This window comes from Blennius ocellaris, assembly GCF_963422515.1.
Source record: "Blennius ocellaris genome assembly, chromosome: 18".
In the NCBI taxonomy this organism is placed as follows: Eukaryota; Metazoa; Chordata; class Actinopteri; order Blenniiformes; family Blenniidae; genus Blennius; species Blennius ocellaris.
In genome coordinates, this window is record NC_137667.1 from 10,513,653 (window position 1) to 10,539,728 (window position 26,076).

The 26,076-nt window shown below is 39.3% G+C and overlaps 1 protein-coding gene across 1 annotated transcript in view; it reads right to left on the reverse strand.

Moving 5' to 3' along the window:
- Nucleotides 1–26,076, reverse strand: part of rngtt (RNA guanylyltransferase and 5'-phosphatase) — a 106,885-nt gene that overhangs the window by 34,892 nt on the left and 45,917 nt on the right. Inside the window, exons 11-12 of the mRNA XM_080514505.1 lie at nt 23,626–23,790; nt 3,793–3,861 (exon numbers count right to left, since the gene is read on the reverse strand). Of these exons, the coding sequence (XP_080370631.1) occupies nt 3,793–3,861; nt 23,626–23,790 (234 nt within the window). The remainder of the gene's footprint in view (nt 1–3,792; nt 3,862–23,625; nt 23,791–26,076) is intronic.

A 26,076-nucleotide genomic window follows, 5' to 3' on the forward strand; every position in this document is an offset into this window, starting at 1 on the left:
AACAAACCTGGTGCAATAATTTGCAATAGTTACAATAGGAACAACAAATACCTTCATCAATATTATGACGCTAGAAAAATAAATGCGATGAGGTACGGGTCCATCCTGGGTTGCAATCTTCCAACATATTGTGTAGCAGGTGTTCCTAACTTTTCAAGAAACACTTTTCTTTGCGTACTTCTACCAATTGAATGTCGCACTTGTCGTCAATAAATTCAAGAAATATTTCCGTCTCTGCTGTTTGATGACAGACATTCTATCAGAGGATTACAAGCTGATGTCTTTTTTTAAATAAATGAGACATCACCAAAGCTTATGCTGTTGTTTGAACAGGAAGCATTTAAATTCTGCAACACACGGCTGCTGAAACAAATCACCGACTCCTGTTGAAAGAGATTTACTAATCAACAACTCGGATGCAAAATATGTTTCTGCAATTTCATCCACGGGTTCAATAAATGCCCAGACATCCTGACATCCCAGTGCCTTCAGCATCTTTTTTTTGGCTCAGTTATTCACGATCTATCAAACCCACCCAGGGAACAGAGGACAATATGACCTCAAATCAATGATGGTCTGCATCACAAGCAGCCGCCATGCTGCTCCGGTTCAAAAACCATTTTCTGGTTAGAATTGTGCACAATGTGGAAATTTAACAGCCTCCTCAAAATAATCTCTCAGGCGTCGTCTAAATAATGAGCTGCTAAAAAGGAAGCAAACAATTATATCCTATTTTTGCATAAATAATTCCTCTTTCGTCAAACACAAATCAACATTCCCCCCTCTGCGTTGCACATTTAGAAATAGGCTGTGGAAATATCAAACTTAAATATGGTTTGAACTCCTGCTTGCATGTGAAAAAACAAGGTGATTTTCACACACACACAAAATAAATCTAAATTCAAACAAGTATATAACAGAAAAAAAGGGTTCATAGTGAATGCCAGCCTAAGCCGAGCTGCAGGGAAATCAAACACCTGCGAAAATAAGACATTTATGTTGTGAAACTTATCGAGACAGTGACGGATCAATTAGGCAGCCTCAGAGAGACGTCTACTTGGAAATGCAGATTGGCTCTGCTTGGCCTGTGGAGGAGAGGGAGTGCAGCTGTGTAAACTCGCCTCTGTCAGATCTCCCCGACCGCTCCTTTTTTCTTTTTTTTTTTTAAAGTGAAAAACTATTGCTACCTGCTGCCTAAAACCACAGATATGCTCAGGTGATAATTGCATCTCAAATCAAAGTAAACAACACGGGGAAAAAGCACACTGATTCTGTTATGTTTTTGAATTTGAGGCCAATGGAGAACATGACATCTTTTTTTAAATAATTCGTACTCATTCCTTTGATTTCGTCGTGTCAAATGACAAGCATGTTAATATGCTTCCTTTTTCAACGAGTCACCACCATGTGAACATGCTATATCCACAGCCAGCAACTGCTGCACACCTCAGTTAAATGTCAAAATATTTTGTTTTTATCTTTTGCAAATTGCTTTGACTACCATGTCGAACAATGTTTTTTGTTTTTTTTCCCATCGAGCCAAGAGGTAAATGTAGTGTTTTATGAGCTACTTACAAAGGCTTTTCATCACTGTATTTTGCATTTGTTCTATGAATCACAATCTGCTCAAGAAAGGGTGGAAAAACCAACAAACAAATCAAAGTGATATATTTTGCCTGTCTGTCCTCTTCTTCTTTTGCTTCTTTATTTCCCCAAGGTGAATCTATAAATATAGTGCATTTAATGTAGGTATATTTAAACCTTAACCAGGCTACTGATTATTTTCAGTAATTCCCTCAATTTCTTTCGTTTTCTCAGAAATGATCCAGAGTAAATGGATGACAAGCATATAAAGAGTATATAAAGAAAGTTAAATGCTGAGATAGATCATGCGGCTACGTTGCCCTCTGCTCTGAAAAAAGTATATCTTTCCTCCAGTGAGCAAATAAAGGAGATCCCATTTATTTGAAGTACATATTTATTTTTTTATTGATTCAGTTTATTGCTTTTCTAAAGATGTTATTCACTATATTGTAGCAAAAACACTCTTTTCACTCGAGGGTTGAAATTTCCATGTATTGAGTGGAATCTAAGAGGAGATTGAAAACAGAGTATCCAGGGAAAATTTGTTTGACAGATATGATTGAGTAGTGTTGGAAAAAAAGTACTTTTCTGCATTATAGACATGAAAATTACATTCGTATTCAATTTGATGAAAGGGAAAGAAAAAAAAGGATGACGAATAACATGACATTGGTATTTGTATTTCACCGAGCAGGTCACATCACGAGTTGTATGAGTCAATGTTAGGAATACATGTCAGGAAACAACCTGCTACTGCTGCTCTGATGTAAATCAACATCAATACAATGTCTGCAATACAGCTATGGTAATGGGATCATAACCTCCATGTGGAACTAGTATCAGGAAAACCTCTATTAACAGGCCCTCAGCTGCTTATTTCTGGAAATTAGGTACATTAGTTAAAAGGGCAGCAGAAATCGTAGTAATCATCACTGATGGAGGGCAAAGACATGAGCAAGGGAGCAAACATAACCAGCAGGGTCCCTGTCAAGTGTCAAAGTGGCTGATTTAACATCTGTGATTGGGCTTAAGCCAGATAAGCAGTTATATGCTAAGTGGGCTATTTAGTTTTGGCAGGAAAGATGTCCAGCATTTCCAGGGTCAAAACAAAAGGGAACCAGATGTGCAGGTGAACAACAAGCATTTACACTAATTATCGGTGTAACCCAGGAAGGCCCAGTTCTCTGCTATTCAGAAGTGCTGAATTTAATCCAGGCAAAGTCTGCAGCAATTATAATAAAGAGGAAAAGGTACTTGGAAGAATAAAATCAGGGGCTTTATGCCATTAAAATGACCAAAGGAGCTGAGAAATGTAGAAAAGGGTAATTATAAATAACTACTAGTTCTTTGTGCTGTGGAAGGGTGAAGTTTACACTTGTTTCCTTGCAATACGAGTTCTTCAAATTGAAAGGAACAACATCACGCTGGAGGCTACACTTCAAAAAGTACTGTTTAGTATTTAAAACAATAAGTGGATGCTTTTTATGGTCTATGTGAGGCTTTGTATATTTTTGCCATTTTTCTCTTTAGCGATACAAAAACAAACTGTCATAATTTTTTACCATTAGAGAATTGCTAGAATATATAATTGAAAGCATGACAACCTAATGGCCTCAGTTGGATTGTACATTTGTTCATTGGAGAGCGCCAACACGCACGGGCGCATGCACGGTAAACAAGTTCAAGCAGTTTCTTTAAATGTTAAAGTAAAAGACTGGTTACTGATTCAGACACACACAGAGGAAGTTTAATTAAAAAATACCATACCATGAAAGAAATATTCAGAAGGCCTTAAAAAGACATCACCCTGCAATAATGTTGCCTAGATTATTTCATATTGTAGGAACAGGATCTCTCGAGTCTTCCACAGAACGGTAAAAAAAATAAAAATTACAAGCTGTAACAGTATTGTGACAGTATTTACCGTCACAGATAAAAGAGATTTTCCACTTCTCAAACACCAAGGCCAATTCAATCATAACCCTGACTGCTATGAGTCTGAATAACATTGCAGCGCCTTACAGAGAAGAAATGTTTAAGTGCGTGATTTTCTTTCCCGTAACAGAGGTCAAGACTGGCACACACCGTGACAAACTGCAGGGGCTGGTGACAAGACGTCCGATAGCTTATGTAACCGCTCAGTGGAAGAAAAAAAAAAACTCTGGACCTGACAAACCACATGACCGTCAAAGGTTGACGGAGCCTTACCCCACATGGTTGAAAGATGAGTCCGTCCACTTCATGGCTGACCTGGGAAGTGAAGCTGCCTTCCAGGAGCTGTGGAATATAGAAACGGGACACATTTTCAGTTAAAGCAAAGCTGACAAGACGAACGACTCGCATCTTGTGCTGAAAACGCACGAACTGACGTTGATGGATGAGGAACAACAACCTGCCGGCACCGACGTACACCCTCAAAACATGTGAAAGTAATGAGTTTTATCATAACTGGAGGCTGCAGCTCGTCAAATCCGGCGTTACTATAAACCCAAGCGTTCCACTTTGTTTTCATCCATCCAGACTTGAAACTCAGCTCCAATCTGTTTGATTGATAATGCATGACTGAGAGATCAATATGTTTAACTTGACAGACCAGGTAGAAGACAAGAATAGCAACAAATCATTACGTTCCTAATGACTGGAAAGAGAATATTTCATCTCGTCCATTAGCACCAGACACCACAGCTGTTGATGGGGGGGGGGGGGGGGGGGGGGGGGGGGATTCTGCAGTATACTTGAAGAGGGATTGCCCGGGGGATGTGGCAGAGCCGCTGTACAGTAAAGGCACATTTTCTACATCAAGAAGCACATCAACCGCCACAGAAACTAAAGCTGGGGTTTTATTAAATAAAGCTGAGTGAACTGTTTGCACAGGGAAACAGATGAAGGAATCGTACAATTTACGAGTGCTTTTTCTTTATCGCTTCCAAAACCATCTCATTAAAACTGCTCGATTCTAAACTGAAAAGACCGAATAAGACAAGAGGACAAACCGTGTTCTTTTTATAATAACTACAGGTCTTATTTCGACACATTAGAGCTAAATAAATTAGATGTGTATTTTATGTAAAATTTGAACAAGACAATCCTCTCAGGCAATTATCAAACCACATGACGGCTTATCAGCAAAGATCAGGTAAATGAGCCAAGCTTCTTTCGGGGTGGTTTGTGCTGGTGTCACTGGACTCAACAATTAGCATTTTTGCTGCTGAGAGACTATTCATGGCTTCCAGCGTTACAATAGATCAGGTCATTTCATGACTGGAAAATGGTGAAGCTGCCTTCATGGCTTGTTGTTTGCTCTGAAGGACATACCAAAACAAATCATGTACTTTTCCCGTGAGATGCCAAACTTGTCATTTTCGATGCTGGGAAATATCCATGACTGTTCTTCTGTTGGGGGAGGACATTGCATCTTCATCCATATGGTAAGACTATCTTAGCAGCAAGATGCATGTCGGCAAGAGGGAAAAGGGGCAGATAGAAGCACTGAAATAAATAAGTTAACGCGTGATGTTCAAGTGTATTCTCGTCATGCATAGAGAGAGCCAATATGAAATAAACAAACTAAATATACTCAAAATCAAACTCGTATTTTTAATTTTAGGAGTTCAGTTTTTTCTTTTTCTTTAAAAAAAAAAAAATAAAAAAAATAATAACTTCAACAATATTAACAACTCCAATGTCAGGAATATTTTGAAATATTTATTTGATTAGAAAGTTTCAACTGGATGCCAATCATCGTTATCGAGTAATACCATATGCTGGCCAACACATATTTGCCTCATAACTAACATTTCAATTCCAGGCTCAAAAGACTATTTCATCCAACTGCATCTTCAAAAACAGATTATTCAGCACGGAATAAATGCTGACTTATCAAGACATGTTTCACAAGGGAGCGTTTTAATAGGTCTTTTTTACTATAGTATTACTATCGGATGAACGGTAGCGCAGTGATTCGGGCTCTCACCTAACAGCCAGAAGGTTCGGTGCCTTTCAGTGTGGCGTATAAAAGGATGTACCACACTGGGTCTTTCCTGTGCATATATGAAGTATCATCTGTACCACATGTTCACCAGCTTTCATTTGACATGTCGGTTTGTGACTGTTTCTATGTGTATACCTAACAAGTCATAAACATTGTTCTGGATATTTAAGCGGATTTCAGGATGTCTGCCATTTCATTTCTTTTGATGAAATTAATATGATGAATACTTCTTGCCATCACTACACCTACCGGGTAAAGCCTTTTTTTGCTTTAATTTCAAATATCATCCTGTACACACACTGTACTATCACATCACAGTGTAACTGCTCAGTTCATTATGTTCTGTGTTCTGGATTTTTATCATGATGACAGGAAGCACATGGTTATATAACTGTGTGAACATGACCAGAACTTTTAGGTGTTTACAATGCCCCCCCCCCCAAAAAAAAGACAAAAAAGAAAAAAAAAAAGTCAGTGCAGTCAAGTATGAATATCTAGACATTCAGGCTTTTGTGTGCCAGACGAGGCAGAGACAATGTGAATATGCCTGCTAGGGTAAGTCAAGTGCTTCATCTTCAGTGATATTTGAAAAACCAAAAGCACTGAAAAGAAAGTCCTTCAAATCGGGTTTCTCCCAAAGCACTCGCAAAATATCAGATGAAACCGCAGCCACACGGAAAGTCAACCTTTCATCAGAATAAAACTGTGCATGAACCTAAATGTGACGTTAATGTTGTGCTCACTGAGAAAGATTACCAGTCTGGAACAACAATATTTCAAAAGTGCATTGCCATGAAGAGATGCCTTCTGCTGCTGCTTGGAAAGTGAAGTAATCAATACAAAAAAAAAAATATACATATCAAATGCCTTGGAAAATGTCTGCTGTGATACACTGTTAATTACGCAACCTACTATAAGACTGTACATAACTGCATGGAATAGGATTTAATACATGCGTTTTAGAGGTGGATAGAAGCATCTGAAGAGCCGCTGCAGTCAATCGACAAACGCATCTCAAAAGAGCGGCAGGCAATAGGTTTAAAATGTATTTCGATGTAATCAGAAGCGACTGGGAATCTTTGAGCAGAAACTTTCCTTGATCAAAAGAGTTTCCAAAACATTGATTAGGTTTTAATGAACTCCACATTTCCCAGTATGACCCAGTGTCATAATTGTGTTTCTCCAACTACTATTTACAACGATATTTAAATGCTTTCAATATGGGTAAGTGTCTAAGGAAAAAAGTGAAAATATGTTGCATGATAAACCCTCTCTTGGTTTTTTTTTTTTTTAGCAGAAGGCACACACTTGAGCCGGCGCGATGACAGTTAAGTGACATTACAGGAACGGTGGCTGCATTTAGAGTACATAACTACTGGAAGAAGCATTCAACCATGTAAGCCTTCCCACAAGTGCTCAGCTTGGGCAACACAACACTTTCTGTAAACACTGGGTTTGCTTCCTCTGCCTTTACAAACAATTTTACTGCACCACACACAAACAAAACAGGGTCTCGTTTCAAATGGCAAAACAAGAACGATGAAGGTAACAACGATTTGTCTATGCAATTAGAAAGCGGTGGAAGTCAAAGTAGATCCTGGTATTCATCATGTATATATTGAATTAAAGATATAAATGTGAGTTTCATACGCTACATATGATCAAAACTGATACAAATCCTAACAAGAGCATCACAACACAAATACCATTGTTTTTGGTTTTACCCCAGAGACAATGAACAAATCACACAGTGAATTTTCAGTGATACCTCAAAATCACAACACGGAGGTTACAAAATGATAAATTATTCATTCGAAGAAATATATTTGTCACAGTCTGGGTTGAGGATGAGTCACAGGGGCCTTGTAAATATGCAGTTACACAACAATTCTATATGTGAAAGCTTGATAAGAGATATTTGCTATTGTGTGTGTTCACTGAAAGGTTCAATACATTTAGGAGCAGGAAATGACCCTGATCAATATGATAGAAGGGAGGCATTAGTGCACTCCATATCAGGTATCATAACCACACCATTAACATAGACTAAAGCAGAAACTAATGCAGGAAGGTACTAAAAGGTGGAACAATAGTATTGGACAAAGTGCCTTTTTTTTTTTCATAACAAATTCAATGCAGTCTCCTGTCACAATGCACCATAAGATGAAATATTAAAATTAATGCCTGCAAATCCACACACTTAGCGTTGCGGTTCAGACCTTTCAATAAATGACGTCGATAATGTAAAGAGCCTACCGACAAGGAGATTGCTAAATATTCTGTACATATGAGGAGCATCGTCAACTGTCACATCTGAAAAGAACAGAGAGATATTAATTGTGCAGGAGACAGATCGTCATCATGCGTCCCACTTCTGCTCGGCGGCAAACCAAATTACGACCTCAATCACAAATACAAGAAAGCGGAGAATGTGACACACACACACGCGCGCGCGCAGCTAAAAGATTGAGAAAGTGAGAGAGCGACCCTGCTGTGAAAAAAACCTCTAACTCAAGTATTTTTGCAGTTCTGCTTTAGCTGTTCAGCAGTTGCTGACAGTTTTTAACTGAGAATTGTCTTTGAAGTGAGCAGATTCAGCTTCATGGTGCATCAGATCATATTTTGTGCAAAGGAAGACAAATAGTGAATCCACATTGTAAATGAATGGGACGCCAATGCAAATATTTATACAAACCTGGACATAACATAGCACATATTTTGGGGGTTGCTTCAAGCATTTCTATAATTTCTTATACAAAAGAAGCAACATGAATTCATGCTGCAAAGCCATTTTGACATCTGCTACAGCACTAGTTAGAAGCAGGGGCCGCAGTGATTTAAATAAAATTTAAATGTTTGGAGGGGTTGTTGGCAGGAATAAATATTAATTATACATGCCATGTCCAGAAGGTCTTACAAAATTGTAAGTGCTTTTCATGATCTTTTCTTCTCAAAAGGCCAATAAAATAAATTAGAAAAGTATTCACAGCCATACTAAATAGCCGCAATCTCATTTTTATATGGTGGCATCTCAGAAATAACACCTATGAGATTATCGTAGCCTGCCAAAGCTTGCACTTGTGATATGGTTGTGAATAGACAATTACAACCACTAATATTCACCTCCCACAAACCTTTTTCCATCCAGTGAATGGAAATTCATTGATTAACACTTGGGATTTTCCTGAAAAGATTTTTTTTCCTGTTAATTTCTAGAAAACTTCAACTTAGTCGAGTCGTCAAAAACAAAAGTAGGAAAAAAAAGGAAACATTAAGAAAACCATCAAAATTCAGCACAGTATATAGAGGTTCAACATCCTTTTCAAATATCTTGAAGCTTTCACCTGAAAGTTAACTGGAAGCATATTTTGAATCATGTTATGTTCTAAGAGCAGATGACAAGACATCGGCTCCGGGTACACGCTGCCAGACTATCAATGCCGGCAGTCGTCGCAGCCATTATTCCATGCAGATATGCATCCAAATGCCTGAGATAAATAGAAATGTGTTTTCCACCAGTGAACTGCTTATATTATAATAGGCGATATGCTACCTTGCTTTCATTTCCTACATGACAAACTGTAATAGCTGTGTGTGTGTGTGTGTGTGTGTGTGTGTGTGTGTGTGTGTGTGTGTGTGTGTGTGTGTGTGTGTGTGTGTGTGTGTGTGTGTGTGTGTGTGTGTGCACGCGCGCTTTAATCTGTGAAAACAGAAGTTTGGCAATTTGCATAGTATATGACACATTTTTCGTTTAAGTGGAATCCTGATCTGACAGATTCAATTTGAAACAATGGATTTCATTTTCTGAATTCAACCAGGAAGCCACAGCATGAGCCTACGAGTGAAAGATTGATGAGCACCCTTTCTTTTCTGATAGCTGCTTTTAAACTTGCCCTGTTCACACATCAGCTCTGCCTGTGTCGCCAACTTGCAAATAAAATGATACAAAGTAGACCTTGAACGTGTTAAACTTTGCTAAAAAGCTGTGATCGTGCACAGATACGCTGCAATCTGTCACACCCGCAACTATTTCAAGTGTACTTTTAAATGCTGTTTTATTACTTGTGGAACTTTACACGACAATCGAGGCTTCTCTCTCTCTGTGGTCTTGATCATAAATATGAATCATTCATGTTATGTTTAAAAGTGTTGACGGCAACGATTTTCCAGCTCGAGTGGATACTTCACAGTAAAATGCACTGCGAGCGTTACAGCACTGGGTGATTTCACACTCTCCCTAAAATTGCTCTGTTGCTAAATATGACAATTTGTAAGACTCAGTGAAGTCAGTAAGTGAAGTCATTAGACCCCAGAGGAGTGTGGCATACATTTAAGAAAGCAGCTCCCTCCCTGCTGTATCTGCAAAGAAAGCAGAGCAACATCGGTGCGCTGCAGAACGATGAATGAGTCACAGCAGATCACACAAAGCTTGACAACCGTGCTGACATGGAGAAGGCAGATAGCCAGACGAAAAAGAACTGATGCCTTTATGAGGGAACGGTGTGTGTAGGCGATAAGATCTGGGAGTTCCATTTCAGTTCTCTTGCCATCTTAGCACACCCACCCACCCACCACCTTCGGCGAGCACAGTGAACCCTTGGATGGAGAGATGAGCAGAAAGACTTCCACTCACACATCCTCCTACAGCGAGGAAGTTCCTTGGAGTGATAATGCAGCGAGGGGGCAGCGGCCCGGCTTTCATGGTGAACCTCTTAAAGGAGGGAAACACAAAGCTGAGGCTGGTGCAGTAGGGTTCTGTGGGCGGAGGCGAACAGCAAAGCCCCATTAAGGGATCAAGCTTTCATTGCAGACTCCAGGGCAGATATGGGACAACGGAAGCGCTCGGGGAAACAAATCAACCGCCAACGTGCCAGGCAGCGTCTTTACCCAGGAGACAGTGATGTCAGAGGGAGAGAAGTCAGAGCATTTTCTTCTCCAGTGTTTCATGTTTGGGCTCATTTCGGAAAAGACACAGTGATGAATGATGTCTGCTGTGCCGATTGCCTGACAACACTGAAAGTATCTCAAATATGTCATTCCTCCCCTTGCCTAGTCGTAATGTAATCTGCTTTTCACATAGAAAAAGCATTTTTTTCATAAGCTTAGCCAGCACAAAAAGTATTACATTATTAATCATTCTTTTTATTATTTTCACAGAAAAATCAGGATCAAATAGGATAAAAAGCAAATCTACAAGTAAACAATGATAAAACACAGCATGGATACAATTCTAATTTATCACTAAATAAGCAAAAAATGTATAATTTGTTCAATCACAAGGTTTCAAAGAATAATAAATAACCAATGTGTATTGAGCCTTCATAATTTCTTTGACCTTAGATGTTTGTGAATTTTGCTTTAGAGATGCAACTAATGATCATTCGCTGCAGTTACATGGACCATAGTTAAGTAAACGCCAATCCAATTATAAGCCACCAAGTGAATTTATCCATCTGTCTAGATTTAGTCTATCCCATTAAAATTACAAACGGCTCACAGGAGGCTGATCCCTATATTGGAAAGTGTCGAGATTTTTTTCTCCTTGTATTTATTCTACATAACAAATGTAAAGATGTTGGAAAAAAGCTCGGCAGGATTTTCAAGGCTTGACGGCACCAACTGGCATTCGTTAACCTTCCGAACTTATAAGAATATAAAGACAAAAAAAAACATTTAAGCCAAGTCAGCAGTAGATCTTCCCTACTAGAAAGAGCAAAACTCTTATTCAAACCATTACCCATTAATTTTGTTTTGGTCAGCTCTGTGAAAGATGGGCCTCCTGTATGTACTATTCCTTCATCCATCCTTGCTGGGATTGGATCTCATCCCCCTGTGGCTCTGACTTGGATAACTCAAAGATGAATTGATCGGGGATTACTGATTTTTGTATCCAGTCCAAAACATACACTTTCTTGTTCTACTTGTTGTCTATGTTCATAAAAATTAATGTGATCATTTCTATAAACTGATATAAAAGAAAACTAATTTCTTAAATGAGCTAATGGTTTGTCAATTGTTTATGCTGCTTTTGCTCACTGCACAAGCGGTTTACCTGCAGGCAGCCTTTCCCCGAACATGGTTAATAATACCGACTAAGTATTGTACCCGTAATGGTTTCGATATCAAATCACGTCTCACTGCCTGCAGGGCCTGTTTGTTTACACACATTAAGTTTGTTGAGATGAAACTGGCGACTGAACACAATGTAATGGTCCTGTTGATCTGATAACCGGATACACAAAGAGCAAACAATTCAAGAATCTGATCATCTTGATCTGTTGCTGTGATTTCATGTGTATGTGAGTATTACATTTACATTTATACACCCATGCTGAAGCTGGACTGAGCCGCAGGCCTTAATTTAGCGTGGCACATTAAAAGAAGTATAAAATGCGGGAAATCAATACAAGTATTTTTTCTTTTAACATCACAAGTGTAATAAAAAAATGTCTCAACTTTTTAGTGACATGAAATCAAGCTCTCTTGTCTAGTTTGCACCATCAGATGGCTGTTTTAGTTTCCAGATTATGTTATGTATTCTCACACAAAGGTCCCAGGTGGCAAAATTATAGCTTTGAACTTGAACTTGACTTTGAATGCCCATTTTGTAGTGTGGTTGACCATAATGTATGAGTAGTATGAACTCTATAACAGTTGCTCACATGCAATACAAAATAATGCAGAAAGCAAGAAAAACCAAGAAAAAAGAAACTACTTCGACTTATTTCTATGCATGGTACCATCTACAGGTCCAAGGTTAAACTGAAAGTAAACCAGGAAGTTTCATTGATTAATGTAAATCTATCTGATCGTATGAAGGGGAGCTATTACCAGAAAACATGTAAGTAGATGAGTATGATTCGATAGATGAACTGCTAATACATATATAAATGCGCCACACTGACTGCACTCAGGCTGAATGAAAATGTTTCATATTAATATTGAAAATTCATTACAACCAGTGACTTCATTCAAAAAAAAAAAAAAAAAAATCCAATTTCCCCACTTTAACAACAACAACAGGTGTGAAAGCGTGATCATTTCCATCAACATTAGCAAAGCTGTGGCTCATTTTCTCTGCAGTATCATCATCTCTTCTGCAGCACACCTGGGATGACGATGTGCACTTTTCTTCTCAGTAAGCCTTTGTAGTCTCGCTAAAGAGGTGCAGTGTCTGAATCAAAGGTAGAAAAGATGGATTGATATTCTGCTCAGACCACTGGGCTATTGCCGGAGGCTCCTTTCAACCCTAATACGAATGGGCTTCTGAATCCTGTATATGCGGATCACTATAAAATGAAAATCTCTCACAGTGGACAGACTGGGCTGCTAAACCACTGGCAGGTGGGGAGTTAAGCTAGCTTACATAGTCTGGAGGATTTCAACATCTTCAAAGTATTGACTTTTGATTAATATTGAAGCATTCTTTTATGGAGACGGTTGAGATGGAATTTCACACCACCATTTGGAGTGACAGGGAAAAGATGAACGGAGACATTAACATTTGAAGGATTAAAGCAGCATGGGGTGACACGAGACTGTGGCAGGCCAAGATGATGAGAAGTTCACAGCGTGAAATCGAATTGTGTTTTACAGTGAACCTGTGGTGAAATGAATCCCATTAATAAAAAAAAACAAAACATATGAATGCTGAATGAAAACGACAATGTAGGACGCAAAAATATAATTAGGATTTGAGGAAAGTGCTCCCTCAATACCGGGCTGCATTAGATTTTAAATAGCATTCTGCAACTTTTTTTATTTATTGGTTTTTAATGTAAACATGGTACAAAATCAAGCAGTGTATTAGTCCGAATCCAAGACAAGTTTTTTTTTTCCCCGGACACGGGTGTGAAACAGTGGTGTTGTCATATTCTTGAGGTCTAATATTTAGGTCCAACTGTTATGCAAAGTTCTACATAGCAACCGCCCAGGAGCCTCAGACACAAGATGAACATGCTGGTGTAGGATGTGAGATGACAACACCTGATGAGCCACTCAAATGCCAGGTGCAACACTATGAATTCGTGATTTTACTGGGAGGACAACACGCCAGCCAAAAGTGCTTTTGCTGGCTTGTTAAATGGTAAATAAATGCTTTGGATTGCAGTGAGAATAATGAACTGTGGACAGAGCAGGCGGAAGAGCGGCACAAGAGAGACAAGAGATGGAGTAAAATCAGCTTGTTAAGATATCTGTGCAAATAGGCTGAGAAAATGTAAAGAGAAAATGTCTGAAGTTCCACAAAGTAAAAATCTGTTAAATATGTGTGCAAGCGCCCATAATCCCGTTACTCGGAGTTAAACATATGAACCAACAAGAGGGTCATCATATATTTAGACCAATATGGTAAAATGAGTAAAAAGAACAAAGAAATTAAGCTGCAATAGAACTGATTGAAAAGCACCGCCAGCACTCAGAGAGCAAACAGGATTAAGTCATCGTGGGACTTTCGCCAGTCCGAGTCTGTGCTGAAGCTACACCACTGCAAGTTCGAGACATCGGCGGCCTGTCTCCAGGAGACGACATATTAAAGGGCTGCCACAAACACACAGCCGCGTTGTACGCAGCCCACACACTCAAACATACTCAGCCACATCAGCTGGCACCGGCCAGGAGGCAGCCCTTCATCGGGCTCCAGCTGTCAGGAGAGGAGACAGCGGCAGTATCAACAATTGGCCAGGGTGAGATGTCTGACAGGTAAAAGGTCTGAATGTGTGTTGGAACAAAGGAGGAGCTCACTTATCAAGATGGGTCAATATTTCGCTGTGGCTGAGTGAAAACTTTCTCTGTGCATTACAACAGAGCAAAACATTGATGCAAACTGTCAGTTTTAAGTGTTAGAAGGTAAGTTGTTTTTTTTGTTTTGTTTTTTTTAAATAAAAATGACCATTATGTAATGCTAACAAAGCTTCAAACTCCCCCAGAACCCACATGGGAAAAATGACAAATTTAGGGGCCAGTTTTAGTTGTTGATGTGCATCTCTAATACGTTGTCAAAACCGTTCCGACTGAAAATCATCATTACATTCATAAAAACACCCATTTACAGCATTCAAATTTCATGGAACATCCCCCAGTTTGTTGACATCTTAGCATTCATGAAAACTCCTGAAGATTCCCGAGGCTTTATGACACCAGTTCCCATTTGTACACTTGATCTCGATTTATAACTGAAAAAAACAATCAACTATGATTTTCATAACGTTTAAGATTATTCTCCTGGGTTGAATACTCTTTTTTGGGGGGGGGGAGAAAGTTTGCCTTTTTCCCCCCCCGGCTGAATCGGTCAAATGTTGATATTTTCGCTGCAACGCCATCGTTGATATCCCAGAAACCCGGGCGGCAGGTTTCCAAAGATCACGTCAGTTCGCAAAACATAAACACAGCTTGATAGTTACAAATTCTGGACTGTCTAACCCTAACATGTGTGATTGATTTAGGCAACTGCGGTTTGGAAATGACTTTGTTTTTGTGTATTGGTTTATTCTAAAGATTTTTGTCTGGCCCAGTAACTTTAAAATGTTACTTTAATTTTGTGTTGTTGACAGCAAGGAAGAAATGGCCAACACAAAGCAAGCAAACAGTTAATGCAGCTGTTAATACAAGTGTGAAGTTAATGAAGTAATGAAATTAATGACATTGTGTTGTTATGTTTAATGGACCTGGTACTTCCTTTTTGTTTTTTGGGAACAGGGCCATGTGTGATTTTAATTTAGCCAAATAAATAATGGGTCACTTTAAATTTGTTTGAACTTTGCACAGTGTAGCAGCTAATTATCTAATAGGATTGCAGAAATTGTACTGTGGGAGCCTTCAGACTGCTGGACAAGCTTCTTTAATGGTTCCTCCACATGTCACTGTTGGAAATCATGAACCTTCTAGTTCTCTGTCCTGTTGTGTCCTCTCCTTGACCTCTCTATATACCTTCATGGAGGATATCTGACTGTGGAACTGGAGGTTCATGATCTCTGCTTTCAACCTGCCATCAGGTCCACAGATGTTGGATTAACCTGCTGTGGGATGTCGACTTGTCAGTTCTCTGCTCTGTCCGTTTCACTGTTACTATCCCCTAACCCCATAGGGTGTGAGCAGCAAGGTTCAACTTCTGAGTCTGCTTAATGTCTCTTCCAGTTCAAAGATGTTCAATATTTTCTTTCCAACGCTCGCTCATGTGGACATTTTCTCTCTCTTCTGTCGTCTATTCTGTGAAATGCCATGACATAGTTCATGTTGTTGTCGCAACATGAACAACTGTGAATTGGAATACAATACATTAATATGTATAACACAAAAGTCCCCTTTTGGAAAAGGCATGATATGTCACCAGAGACAGAATAATTGAAGTTGGATAGCGCTGGTAAAGTCTGCAGAGCTACATTTGAAATTACGAGCACAATTTCTTTTTAACAGCTGCTTTGGCTCACTGTGAACCCCCCCCCCCCCAAAAAAAAAAACTGATGCAGCCTGAAAACAAACTAAATAACCAGAAACAGTCTTGCGCTCCATGAATGAAGAGGGAAAACAAAGGAAAAGAGATTTTAAATCTCTGAAATGTTTAGCCTGAGCCAGTAAGCACCAAGCTTCAGCAAAGGCGAGTTATTATTCAGCAGGGACACAATATTTAGTCATTTACCAAATTACAACTCGCCAAAGGAGGATCTTTAGACTGGCTTTTAATAATGCATTAAGGGAAGTGCTCAGGTAGTCAAAGCAGACCTAATTCAAACAAAAGCACACTAATGCAGAAAATGTCATCTTTTGGTTGAGGCTACCACTACTTTTCCACACCGTTTCCAAATACATTGTGGTAAATTTAACAGCTCATGACTAAATCAGGTTGGGGAGTGGAGTTTACAGGTTCTCCCCATGTGCGCATGCCCCGCCCACATTTGAAGTCGATTCCAAATTAACAGGATGTTTCATCATGAGTTTGTGTCTCGATGAACTGGTGACCTGTCGGGTGTAACTGACCTTCAACCATGGACAGCACGGATTGGCTCAAGAGTCATGCTACCCTGAGCAGGATAAAACGGTACAGAGATCGATTGTCCAATCAATTCAGATGTACTTAAGAAGGCAGGCCTTTATTGTAGTTAATCCTTTTCATGCATGTGTTTGATCAAACATGGTCAACACGACATATCCAAAAGCTGAAACAACTTTCCAGTACTTTGAGGTTGGACGACAGGGCAATGTTATGATTACAAGCTAATCCATTGTTGTTGTTGGGTTTTTTTAACTAATTGACTAATCCTGTAGCACAGGGGTGCCCCATCCTACTCCTAGAGATCCCTTGTCCTACATGTTTTTGCTCTCCTGGCTTCAACACACCTCAAGGTTAATGATTCTGTCATCACCATGCACCTAACAAAGCCCAGTGATGAGCCTGTCAACGCAATCAGCTGCTTTGAAGCAGGAAGAGAATTAAAACACGCAGGACAGGCAGCTCTCCAGGAACAGGAGTGGGCAACTTTGAAAAGGTAGAACATATTATTTTCAAAATATAGTTTGGTTTGTTTTGCCAAGGGACACACAGCAGAAGGAGGTAAACAATGCAGAGTCTTAACTCACAGAAAAATGATTTTTTTTCCCTGTGAGTTAAGACTTTTCTGTCAATGTGATTTTTACCAGTCCCTGAAGTTTCACAACAGCTGATGGTATGTCTCCAACAATTTCCCCTCGGAGGTTATAGCCAGCAAATGCCATGGAAAATGCACAGCTTCAAGTGGGCAGTCTCCATGGTTATTGAAAACACACCCAGCAATTGCTACATTCATATACAGTACATTACATTTTCTTTTACAAAAAGAACAACGAACTTTGACATTCACAGGAAAGAACTATTTTTTTTTTTAATTAAAAGATTTGGAAATAGACCATTTTTTAGTAGATATATATATTTGATGGCTGATTGCAAATGTGCTGTGCTGGTTATCTCACGGGGAGAACTTGCAGATATAGATGGAGGTCAAGACGGCATGAGGATGGCTGATGGTGGACTTGCAGACCGAACAGCAAGTGCAGAGAACGTCTTAGAAGAGACAACTGTTGACCTGTCCCACAAGACACTTTTTTCCTTCCATAGTGCATCAACTCTGAGCATACAGGGCATGAGGACAGCAGGCGGGAAAAACTAATAAAACAATGGGCTGCGCTCGATATCGCCACCTATTCAGCCCAGTGAATCTGACCTTTACTGTATCAGACAGCATCAGTCGTTGCACGTCTCCGAGGGTTCGGAAAAAAACACACACAAAAAAAAAAACTCCAATCAACTGAGGTAAACAAAGATTATCCATCGAATAATGCATGTTGTGTGTTCTTTCAAGCAGCACAAGCCCTTATACTGTTAATGTGTTTCCCCTCTGTGAGTGGGTGGCGCAGCAGCAGGGGAAAGCCAGAGGATGCGAGTTTTAAGTGCGGCTTGCTCTTATAACCCAGCCTTGAAGGAAGCGCGTATTTCTGAGGCCAGAGGTGCACGCTGATGGATGCTTTTTCAGTGCAAATTTCAGAAACTCGGAGCGACTTGCAGCTGAGTTGTTAATTACAACAAACAAAATCAGCTTAAAAGGTCAGTAACGCACATTTCACTCCACTAGTTAAGCCATTATTCACCAGGCCCGAATCAGCACAGTGGCACCACGAAAACAAACCCCAAGCCCTGGCTGGAAGTTAATGAAACTGTGTTTTTCTTTGTGCAGCGGGGGTGCAATCACTGTATATTTAATTTTTATTATCCACATAAGGTTGACAAAAAAAGGACTAAAACCTGGGTCCTTGCTGCACCAGCAACTGACAGCAAGAGTTGACAGCTGACAGAGGCATGAGGTCAGCGGGCAACGGGGAGCCGGCAGACTGACGAGCCTCAGCTAATGAGACACGCTGACGGGAGGTTGTTTTTTTTTTTTTATCCCTTCCCAATATCAATCCGAATCTACTAGTCAGGAAACAAGGAAGAGAATTCCCATCACACATGTTCAGGCTTTCACCTGAACATTTACTTTGACCAGAGTACTGAACGAGACATTGCTGCAGTAGCGTTGGCACAGCTGCTGGGCAACGTTCGATTTTTTCAAATTACTTTTCACTGCCGACTTTTCTGTACGTTGCACCTCGCCCATAAACCTTCTCTGATTGGCTGCTGAGACATAGCTGTATAGGAAAATGAATGTGTACTAATTTGTCTTTTATACGTTTCATGAATACAGTTAATATATTCTAACAAAGTGGACCTGGCAACCCAATGAATTAACCCCACTCAGGGGTGTGGAATTACTGCGAACGTGCTTATAATTAGCATGGACAGCAGCCCACCGGTATACCTTCGAGAGCTGTTGCTGGGTCGTAGTCGGATCGACGAATGAATAGCTGATGCGGTAAAGGGTGACCCAGCTAAATCACATCATCAAAACATCATTATTACGCAGCCGTAACTGTCAATAGAAACACAACCACTATCAAAGAGACAGGAAATCGAGATTGAGTAAAAATAGCGCTGAACTGACAAGAGGCAGAGATATGGAAGATTATGCTTTCCCCCTTGGATGATACCTTTAACATGATGGCATCACATATGGTGCAACAGTGGGGGAGGAGAGTAAGGAGTGCAGTGCGTGTCCTATGATTTGAAAAAAATCTGCATAACAGGTCAGCTTTAATATAAAAACTAACTAGTTAATTTTTGACCATTAAGAAGGGTATCATGAACTATTTTGTTTAGATTCTGGTTTGTATTGATCTAGAACATTATAGTACACATTCTGCTCCACTAAAGTATGGAAAGGAAAAGACCAATCTCCAAAAATGACGTACATGAACATACAAAACAGAAAGAAAAAAGTAACACTAGACTAACAGATTTTACAATACACAGTTTCTCTCAGGAGAACTCCCAGCAACTCAATTATTCAAAAGCAGGCTTAGGCCAATGTGTCTAAAAACAGGACTTATAATGCAGGCAAGAATTATTCAAGAGAGCGGACAGAAGACAGGAAAGGCTTTAACTTTCTGCATCTTTCCTGTTCTCAGGTCAAGTCGATTAATGAAGTGACTTTAAAAGAAATAGAAACAAATAATGCATGAAATGGACGAAAAGGAATGGAGAACTTAAATTGATGAAATATCCTTTTAAAATTCTAAATCTTTGAGTGCAGCAGGAATGGAGCCATCTGAGTAAGATGAACTTTCACTTCTGACAAAGAAAGCCTTATCACACAACCCATGACTGTTATTTTATTCTATACTGGCCCACAAAATGCGTTTCATTTCTTTCTTTATGTTCTTTTAGGAAAAATAATCGATCATATTGTGTGTTTTATATTGAGTACATAAACTAAACTTTATTCCCATCAGCGGCGATTAAGTTTGGGCTCCACAAAAAGAATGCAATCTTAGAAAATTGAGCACATAACCACTTTTCAGGCCTCTATCCAAATTCAATCACACTTTAAAAAAGGGTTTTCAAGATGAGATCTACTGGCAGCAAGAAGGATTACTCTTTCACCACAACTTTTTCTCGCCTCACTTCATCTCTACCTGGACTCCAGGCTGCAGTTGCTTTATGTCCTGGGGAGACGGTGAAATATCAAGTTTATAACGGAGTAAATTATTCATTTAACTGAAGACAATATCAGATACTGTGTGAAGGGCAAATAAAACTCATTCCATCTAATTTGTGTTTATTTTAACAATAGTCTGATGTTATTACATGTGGAAAAAAGTTCAATGACCATGTTTGACTTTTTCAAACAGATTGCACCTTACTAAGCTGTGACTCTTTAAGCCAGTTTAAATTGATTTCGACTTTTATGTATAATGAATTAAATTAGATCAATGTATCAATGTATACTTATTTGTATAAACAGTAAGAAACTCCAGCAAGTCATTGCAACTTGTGCCTTGGTTAGTTTTTGTTGTTTTTATGCTGGATGCTATCCTGACACATGTGGGATTCGATCCCCCACACTCAAGTGAACACTTACCATAATCCACGTGCCATAGAATAGTAAAATTATATTTCATCTGTTTATCAATCCAAATCCTTAGGCTGCCTTCCCGAACCTATTATTTTGTCAATCCTCAAGGGAATAGAAACATCCACATTGTGATATGATCCCATGAAGAAAATGACTGAAACGTCCGACTCCAGCAAATTCAGTGAAATATAATGAAATTAAAAGAAATCGGGAAGCAAGAAGAAGCAAAAACTTTCCAAGTTTCCAAGAAAACATGCAACTGAATGTATTGGTGTATGTCCTTCAATAGAAACCAGCTACATTTCCCCAATTGTTTATTACTTTATGTTTTGGTAGCGTTGACGTGTTGCACATCCTCGGATTTAATTACAACTGCCATCTATGGAATGCTTGCCCTTGTGTTGAGCACCAGTGAAACTGTAACAGATCATTTATCTGATTACATATAGAGCATGGTGTGTTGAGCTTTGTCAGATAACTGCTGTTATATTGTGCACAATGTCGCCATTTATTTTGTTCTTTTACATCAGCACAATTCATTTAACAAGAGAATGTAGAAGACAAAAGTGACGTGGAAGACGAAAGACCACAAACATGTGTAGTGACAGAAAGTTGAAGTGAAAGTGGGGAGGACACAAATTTCAATTTGAATGAAATTGAAAACCCATTTCCTTGCACATTAGCACATGTACGCAGTACAGTTAACAAATCCATCACAGAAAGGGCAAATAGTCTCGATGACAAAACGAGGTACACAACAAATAGTACTAATAGAAAGTTGCACCGCTCAAAGTCCTGATATTCAAACTGATTTTCAACACAATTGTACTTTTTTGGGTGAGCCAAGTCTATTCCTACCACACAAGAGGGAAATCCCCCCCAAAGATATTATCTGTTTGTCCCAATGTCCAGTAGAAAAAGAAGTCTTTGTAGTGTAATTGGACAAGCCGAGGAAGCGAAAAGAATAAATGGTCCAAATTGGTGAGGGAATGGTGGCCCAAAGTGTCCCAGATGAAAAACAGCAGCAACGCTACAGACAAAAGCCATCATACAACTGCAGACTGCCACGAAGATATTGCTAAAGAGGAATTTCTGGATGTTATGTGGTGAAGTGGCGAGTTGTGCTACATTGAATTAATGAGATGGATTCCAGTTTCCTTCTTTAAATGTCCCACACAACAGAGATATGACTGTACAGGGAGCAGATGGTGAGCGAACAACACAATAAGGCAGTCAGTAACCAGACACAGTTCCAGTGACTTCATTTCAAGAGCATTTTCATCCCAATGAACCCCCAAGCTTGAACGGGTGAACCCTCATAGAGGCCCTTAGCAACGGGGATAGCACAGGGTTAGATCGGGGGTAAATGAAATAATGAAATGATTCACACAAAGAATTTCACAGAGGGGAAAAAAAAACTAAGACATGAGTGCTGACATGAAGGAGCGTATGTGGCAAGAAAAGAAAAGAAAGAAAATCAATAAGCGTCTAAAACTTCAACCCCGCTTTACCACTTTGATCATCTGCGGAAAATGTAGCTCCAAGTTTTGCGACTGATGTGGGTCCGAGCAGAACATCAAATTAATTGTGCGCCGACCTCCCACAGACCTGATAGCAGGGCACAAGGGCTGGTCTTTGAAAGGGGCTTAAGAGCTATTCAGAGGATAAAAGCTCTGCCATTTCCACACCGAACAGCAGTCGTATATCCCGAGACAAGATCTTTTATTCATTACATTATAGCTGCAAACAAAACCCAAATAGTCCCCCCAAAAAATACACTGAATTAGCATCTGAATGTATTATTGCTATTGCTGAGCACATTAAACTCAATGCACTGAGACACTGAACACCTATTGTCACAAATGAGAAAAAAAAGAAGTGCTAATGATTGTATTGAAATGGTATCATTTCTTAAAATAGCATAAAGAAAAAAGTGTTTGACTCCTTTGCTTTAGCAAAGTATCACTTAACTGATGCAGTTAGGTGAAATTACATGCACTTTTTAATATATAAATATTTTATCATGGAGAGGTAGAACCCTATGACACATGACTACTTACAGAATTATGAACTAGAAATTGTGATGTGCATGCCTCCAGTCACTTCTGCACCACATTCGATTCTATAACTAAACATTTTCGAAAAACACATATATATCTTCCAACCTCTGTAAAGCCATTTAATTTGTACAATCACCTAATTTGTGCTATATATACAATTTAACAAGGAGTTTGTGTGTGTGTGGGTTTCCTCCATGTGCTTCGGTTTCCTCCCATAGACCAAAAACATATATGTGAGGTTAATTGGTGATGCCAAACTGCCCCGAGGTGTGAATGTGAGTGTGTGTGGTTGATTGCCTGTCTATGTGTTTGCCCTGTGACAGACTGGCGACCATAGTGTATCCTGCCCTCACACACAGTAGGCTTGGATCGGCTCCAGCTCCCCGCAACCCTGAATTGGATAAGCGGGATATAAGATGGATGTACAAATGCTAAATCTCTAGTTTACCTCTACTTGAAAGCAACAGTTCAGTAAGTCATTTTATTAAAATAATTGGAAATAAGTTGTTAATCAAAGGTTCTCCAGCAACTCAAGGAGAGGTAATCCATCAAATTTGGAAAAATGTCTCCTTATATCTCAACAATGGCCAGCCTGAGCATTGCATTGTAAGCCTAAGTCACCAGACACGCCGGGTTTGATCAGTCCCCGAGTGTTCAAGTGAAATCATCATCTTTGAACACCTCCCTCAGGCCTGACTCACTTTTCTCGTCAACACTGAGCTGTCCACGAGAGGCTGTGTTTCAGCCGCTCGTGCTCTGGGTCCATCACTGGAGACCAATTTGACCACGAAGAACTGTTACTGTGGAAAAACTGCTTCCAGGGATGTATCTGGGACGCCACTGACTCCCAAACTGCTTCTCAAGACACAATATGCAGGAAATGTAGGTCACCTGTTTTTACATGTCTTTATGTGGGAAACAGGAAGGTGCTTCAAACTGGGCCACATCTGCCAAATAAATGTTGGGTAATATGGGTTGCACAGGGGAAAAGGAACATCTTTGATTGCATTACCTTGCGTGCGGCGTGGATGTCAAAAAAGGGTTTATTTCGGACACTGAAAGGCTCCTTGGTTTTGTCGATCTGCCCCGTCTTCATCTTTTCCATCCGGGGCGAGATTATTTCTTTTTCTATGCAGAACAGCCGGACGTTGAAGTCACAATGGCCAACAGGCTGTCCCTGAAACACAAAGTGAAAATAATCAAATTACCTGAAAGGACATTGGAAGAATAACATCTTCAGATTTTAATACTATCCTTGTACATGACAATAATTGAAGCAGCAATAGCATTCAAAAAGACAAGATTTTAAACTACAATATATGCAACATATTTATTAATTAATTAATGCATTGAAAACAGTGAAAATATAACTTTTGATGTCGAGGATTAATACATCTGTACATACAAAAGGACATTAAACACAAGAGATTTTTCTACCTCTGCACCATTTCCGGTAAATCCTTCTCAAAAGTGGCATTATTGATATGCGAGTACGGTTGAGGATGAAAAGATAAGTTGATGAAAGAGTTACTGGACAAACACGTATATTGTGAAGCCAAATCATCAAGTATCCTTGTCAACCTAATGTGATTCAACACTTCAACCATGAATTCCACCTTCACAAAGTTAGTGCCTTTTCATTGCCAACATCACAGTGAAAGACGGCACTGCCTTGGACTACATTACAATAACCTCATTAAGATAGAATACATTTGATTATTTAAATTAGTTCCCCATTATTTTTGTGCTCAAATTGTGCAAAGATGAGAAGCCAGAATAATAAACACCCCAGAACAAAATGTAGCATGATGTCGTCCTGGACAGCCTGCCAACACATCAACAATGGCAAAAGAAATAACTAAATGACCCCCTACTAAATGACAACATGACAGGTATTACACATGGACACTTCATGACTTAAAACTGTTGTATGAATTCGACAACACAAAAGAAAAAAAGAAAAAAAAAAAAGGCAAAAGCTCAAAGTGTTCTGTGTCTCAGGCAAATTGTCCTCCAATGTAACATCAGGCAGTCGGGCTACACAGTCCGACACAGGTTTTCAGCAGGTTCTCGCTACTTCTCTTCGTATTGATTGCTGTGTTTTCCATTATAACTTAGAGTAAATTAATGAGTACCGTCCCCCATCTACACACTGTCAACTTTAGTGATTTGCACTCTTATGTACTTGTGTTTAGATCGGGTGTGAGTGGTTTTAATTAAGAAGATTCAAGATTCAAACACTTTACGGTCATTGTCATAAATACAATGACATTCTGTTGTGGAAGTTGATTTGCCTGCAACCAAGAAAAGTACATACTATGAACTCACATCAGATCCTGGCTGATCTCCGTGGTGGGGATCAGTATGTATTACTTTTGTAGGAATCAGATGCATGAATGCGCACTTCTCTGCTTTGAACATAAAGAGCCTACTGCAGGCATTAAAAAAAAAAAAAAAAAAAAATCTCACAAACAGTTGGAAGCCCAAAAACCCCCAAACAATCGCAACGCGCTTCAGCTTGTTAGAGTTTTTGCAAACCCCTTGTGTGTCACAGCCAATACAATATGCACTAAAAGCAGTTTACTGTGCTTATAATCACTTTGTGTCCTTAAAACGAAATGCAAGGAAAAGACTGCAGATGCCAGGCAAGATTTCATTTGCTGCTTCCTCTGCCTCCATGTGCTACTAAGGTGAATCTGTACATCTCGTTATAAGACCAAAACACACATGGCTGCACAGGCGGGGAAATGACTGCATTAGCGAGAAACTACCAAAACAGAAAAAGTTAAAAAAAAAAAAAGTCTACACTGTTCTTGGGGTAGCTAATTAAACACTGTCTGGTTTTCATCAACCACTCACTATTCCTGTTTAATATCTTAAAAACCAACGACACATCAATAACAATTTAAGTTTGAGAAAAATTCCAATTTTACAGGACGAGCTTACCGTGCTAGTGACTAATCGATTAAGGCTTTATTCTCCAATTGGTCATTTATGTCACAGTCCATATTTTGGTCCATTAAAAATGTAAAGAAAACACATTTAAAAAGGATCATTTTAAAGATTCTATTGAGGTCATATTTTTGCAGCATGCTTATAAAACACAGTAAAATGTCTGAGGACTCTCAGTCATCCAGGTAATAGTACCAGTGTGTTTCCTGTCTTAAAAGAACTGTTCTCCTTTATGTTTTCTGAGTATTTCACCTCTGAGCCTCTCAGCTTCAATGTTTCAATTTCATCAGATGAGTTGAAATGATGAAGAAAAATCGCAGTAAAAGGTCAACAAAATGTCAATTATAAATGCAGACCAATGGTTCTCGAACACGTCTTTTATTGTGGCTCGCCGAAGACACATCTGTTCAATAATCCTGATTTCTCATCAGCATCTTGTTACACCACACCTGTGAGGTGGATGGATTATCTCTGCAAAAGAGGAGTGCTCACTTACGCAGATTTAGACAAA